Here is a 5,000-nt window from a genome sequence, read left to right on the forward strand (position 1 = left end):
AAACTGGGCAAGCACATCTGTGACTCCAGGACCATCAGCACAGGCTCCTCCCCCCAGGGCTGTGTTCTCTCCCCCTCTACTCTTCTCCCTGCACACCAACAGCTGCACCTCCAGCCACCAGTCTGTCAAGCTCCTGAAGTTTGTGGGCGACACCAGCCTCATCGGTCTCATCTCCGAGGGCGACAAGTCTGCCTACAGGTCGACCAGCTGCTGTCCTGATGCAGCCAAAACAATCTGGAGCTCAACGCTCTCAAGACAGTGGAAATGCTTGTAGACTTTATAAAGAAGTGAGCAGCACCATCTCCCAGGACCTCAAGCTGTTCATCAGCTCCCTCACCAAAAAAACACAGCAGAGGATGAACTTCCTGAAGGCGATGATGGTCCTCTTCTACACCTCCATCATCCAGTCCATCCTCACCTCCTCCATCACCATCTGGTTCTCAGCCAAGGGCAGACTGCAGCGCATCGTCCGCTCCGCTGAGAGGGTGATTGGCTGTAGACTGTCATCCCTACAGGACCCGCACGCCTCCAGGACCCTGAAACAGGCCAGAAAGATGGTGGCTGACCCCTCCCATCCCGGACACGGTCTCTTTGACCCACTCCCCTCTGGCAGGAGACTGAGGTCCATGGGGACCGGGTCCTTATGCCACAAAAACAGTTTCTTTCCCACGGCCATCAGACTCATCAACAAGGCTTGTGTCCCCCCACAACCCCCCTCCCCCTCCCCTCCGCACTGACTCTACACCCCCAGCACCACTTGCACACGACCTATGACCTCTGATTGCATATCAACGGCACACACACATTGCACACATTGTATACATATAACATCACTCATCTATCACACTACACTGCACAAACACTGTACATACACTCAACACTTATGTATATAGTACGTTAATTGCATTTGTGCCTCCCTTTTTTTTTTTTTACAGTATATCATATTTTATATTGCACTGTATTTTGTTTGTGCTGTATTTTGTATTTGCATTTTTTTGTCTTGTATTGCATTTGCATGGTCATGTTGCACTGTCCTGTCATGTCCTTGACCCTGTCGTCTACAACAGCGTAGGCCTGCCTTAACCCTGGCCAACTAACCAACTAACTACTAACCCTAACCCTAACCCTAAACCCTGGTCACATTCCTAGTATGTGTGAACCATAGACACGGCCAATAAAACGGATCTTGTTCTTGGAGGCGCTATCAGCGCTCCCTTGAGGAATGAGTTTCACCAGCTACGCTTTACTCCGTTACACATTGAATTGCACACATACTGTACACACTCATCGCACACCATTGTGTGTATTGTATTTTGTATTTGTATTTTGCACTGCTCATTTGCGCTGTCCTGTCTATGCACTGCCCCGTCTTGTCCTCGCGCCCAAGTTGTATATCCATCAGTGTTATGCAACATTGAAAGAGAACATTAAAAACTACGAGGCTAATAAAACAGTTATTAAAATTATATACAGTATATTAAATTCTGATTATCATACCAAAGATCCGGGGCCATTCATAACAACACATGCTGGGAATTGGGAAGAAAAAAGAAGCTTTGATACAATACCCCCATCTAGTGGATCACAGGACAAGACAGGACCTACAGGTCTGACTGGACGAGCCGCTCATTGCTCTTTATAATGCGTCAGCGCTGAGGGAGTGACAGGTAGGCTACGTGTACGTGTGCTCTGATCTAGACTTAACTATTATTTAATTATTCGTTACATAAGCTATCATTCATAACAAAGTGTAAATGCTGTAGCCTATTTTATCAACTTGGGAAAAAAAAGTTAGATCTACATTTTTGTTTGGAAATTCTGATACAATTTCATTCAAATCCCTTTGCAGACGGGCTAAGCGCCGAGACCACTAGACGCGTCACGGCCTGACCCGGAAGCATATCTGAGAGCAGTCTGATGTGTGTGCTCTGTGCTCTGTGCTCTGTGCTGTTACAGGATGGGACTAGTGGTCTTCGTAGCAGCGGCCATGTTCTTCGTTCGGACACTGACGCGTCGCTTCTTCCCTCACCTGTCACATTGTCGCCTTGCTCAGTGTCGCACTATCAAGAAAGAAAACAGTTTAAAAGTAAGCATGTTCACGATTAGATTTCACCATGAATATTAACCTATTTGTATAGCAAGTAATTCACAGATAAATATGACTAATTAGATGAAGTTGTAAATCAGAGCGTACGTACTATACTAACCTATCAGGCAACTTCACTGCATGTATGTGTGTTTCTGTCTGTCTGTCTGTTTTTTTTATTTTACTTAATTTTTTTATTATTATTATTATTATTATTATTATTATTTTATATATATATTTTACTATACTAGGGGATCTCATTGAGACCAGGGACTCATTTGCAATGGTGCCCTGGTTACAAAACAAAGCAAAACAAAAAACATCAGACAATAATAAAATTATTACAAAAACATCATATTTTTACACATTAAAATTCATCAAATAAATACAAAACACCTGTGTCTGTGTTTGTGTGTGCATGTGCATGTGCATGCGTGCCTGTGTGTGTCTGTCTGTGTGTTTGTCTATGTGTGTGTGTGTGTGTAAACGTGCGTGCGTGAGTGTGTGTGTGTGTATGTGTGCGTGTGTATGTGTGTGCGTATGTGTGTGTATATGTGTGCATGTGTGTGTGTGTATGTGTGTGCGTATGTGTGTGTATATGTGTGCATGTGTGTGTGTATGTGTGTGTATATGTGTGTGTGTGTGTGTGTCAGGATGGTGATCTGGAGAGCGTGGCGTCTGCGTTCCGCTCGGTGTGTGGGGACGATGGCGTGACCTTGGCCAAGGCGGTCAGAGAGCAGCATGGCAGAGATGAGTCTGTCCACAGGTGAGTGAGCTAGCGCTGGCACTGCCCTCTGTCTGTCTGTCTGTCTGTCTGTCTGCCTGTCTGTCTGTCCACAGGTGAGTGAGCTAGCGCTGGCACTGCCCTCTGTCTGTCTCTGTCTGTCTGCCTGTCTGCCTGTCTGTCTGTCTGTCTGTCTGTCTGTCTGCCTGTCTGCCTGCCTGTCTGTCTGTCTGTCTGTCTGTCTGTCTGTCTGTCTGTCTGTCCACAGGTGAGTGAGCTAGCGCTGGCACTGCCCTCTGTCTGTCTCTGTCTGTCTGTCTGTCTGTCCACAGGTGAGCTCTGTCCTCCAGTGTTGTCCCATCTGTCTGCAGAGTGTCTCTCTGTGTCTGTCTCTCTGTGTCTGTCTCTCTGTGTCTGTGTCAAACACTTAACACAGTTGTTTTTTTCACAATGGCGTCAGAACAGAAACACTTCAGGTGTGCTTGATTTAAATGCCCAGTGGCACGGTGCAAGTTCCCCTGTCCACATTCAAACCAAGCACGCCTGAAGGAGAGGTGTGCTTGAATAGATCAAGCACACCTCAAGTATTTCAGTAGAGAGAACGTTTCAGTTCTGCTCCCAGATGGAGGGAGCTTGGTGTATGTGGCAACTGTCAACCTACGGCAGGGCGCCAGGTCAGTAGGAACACTAGCAGGTCAACAGGGGTCAAAGGTCGTCGTCACTCTGCTCACTCACTGTATATACACTGACTGCACTACTTCTAGTATATTGTTCTTTATCTTAGCTTATCCTTTTTTTACACTAGCATGTTGTACTTGGTCTTTGCGCTGTCCTGTCTCATCCTGCACCCTGTCCAATGTTGTCTCCATGTTATGCACCATTGACCGAAAGCAAATTCCTTGTACGTTGAAAAACTACATGGCAGTAAAAAGAATTCTGATTCTGATTCTGATGGACTACAAGTGGGTTTGCCCTAGGTATAGTTGTGTGTGTGTAACCATGACTACCGGCTGTCCCCCCCTAGTTGCCGTCCCCCTGATGTGGTGGTCTGGCCTCGGTCGGTGGAGGAGGTCAGCGCCCTGGCCAAGATCTGCCACCGCCACCGCCTTCCCATCATCCCCTTCGGCACGGGCACGGGTCTGGAGGGCGGGGTCGGAGCTCTGAAGGTGAGAGGTGATTGGTGGACGCTACGGGTCTGGAGGGCGGGGTCGGAGCTCTGAAGGTGAGAGGAGATTGGTGGACGCTACGGGTCTGGAGGGCGGGGTCGGAGCTCTGAAGGTGAGAGCAGATTGGTGGACGCTACGGGTCTGGAGGGCGGGGTCGGAGCTCTGAAGGTGAGAGGAGATTGGTGGACGCTACGGGTCTGGAGGGCGGGGTCGGAGCTCTGAAGGTGAGAGGTGATTGGTGGACGCTACGGGTCTGGAGGGCGGGGTCGGAGCTCTGAAGGTGAGAGCAGATTGGTGGACGCTACGGGTCTGGAGGGCGGGGTCGGAGCTCTGAAGGTGAGAGCAGATTGGTGGACGCTACGGGTCTGGAGGGCGGGGTCGGAGCTCTGAAGGTGAGAGCAGATTGGTGGACGCTACGGACTCTCGTCGATTCTCACTTCTCCAATTGGCTCAAGTGGGTGAACTGTTTTTGTGCTTCCCTCTGGAAAGTGAAGGGAAGGATGAGGATAAGGATGAGTATGAGGATGAGTATGAGGATGAGTATGAGGATGAGTATGCTGATGAGTATGAGGATGAGTATGAGGATGAGTATGAGGATGAGTGTGCTGATGAGTATGCTGATGAGTATGAGGATGAGTATGAGTATGAGGATGAGTATGAGGATGAGTGTGCTGATGAGTATGCTGATGAGTATGAGGATGAGTATGAGGATGAGTATGAGTATGAGTGTGCTGATGAGTATGAGGATGAGTATGAGGATGAGTATGAGGATGAGTATGCTGATGAGTATGAGGATGAGTATGAGGATGAGTATGAGGATGAGTGTGCTGATGAGTATGCTGATGAGTATGAGGATGAGTATGAGGATGAGTGTGCTGATGAGTATGAGGATGAGTATGAGGATGAGTATGAGGATGAGTATGCTGATGTATTCTCCGCCCCCCCTCGTCTTTCTGTGAAACGCTCTGTGTAGCCTTTGTGTAGGAAATGCGCTGTATAAATAAAGTTTGATTTGATTTGATTT

At 48.0% G+C, this 5,000-nt stretch overlaps 1 protein-coding gene across 2 annotated transcripts in view; it reads left to right on the forward strand.

The window, feature by feature from the left end:
* Positions 1-1,973: 1,973 nt before the first annotated feature.
* ldhd (lactate dehydrogenase D) overlaps positions 1,974-5,000 on the forward strand; it is a 12,595-nt gene continuing 9,568 nt past the window's right edge. For both annotated transcript variants that reach the window (XM_084453135.1, XM_084453136.1), the window contains exons 1-3: positions 1,974-2,086; positions 2,740-2,852; positions 3,835-3,976. In XM_084453135.1, coding sequence (XP_084309261.1) covers positions 1,988-2,086; positions 2,740-2,852; positions 3,835-3,976 — 354 coding nt within the window. In that variant the 5' untranslated portion in view covers positions 1,974-1,987. The remainder of the gene's footprint in view (positions 2,087-2,739; positions 2,853-3,834; positions 3,977-5,000) is intronic.

The sequence above is a fragment of the Borostomias antarcticus genome, assembly GCF_949987555.1.
Source record: "Borostomias antarcticus genome assembly, chromosome: 18".
Classification (NCBI taxonomy): Eukaryota; Metazoa; Chordata; class Actinopteri; order Stomiiformes; family Stomiidae; genus Borostomias; species Borostomias antarcticus.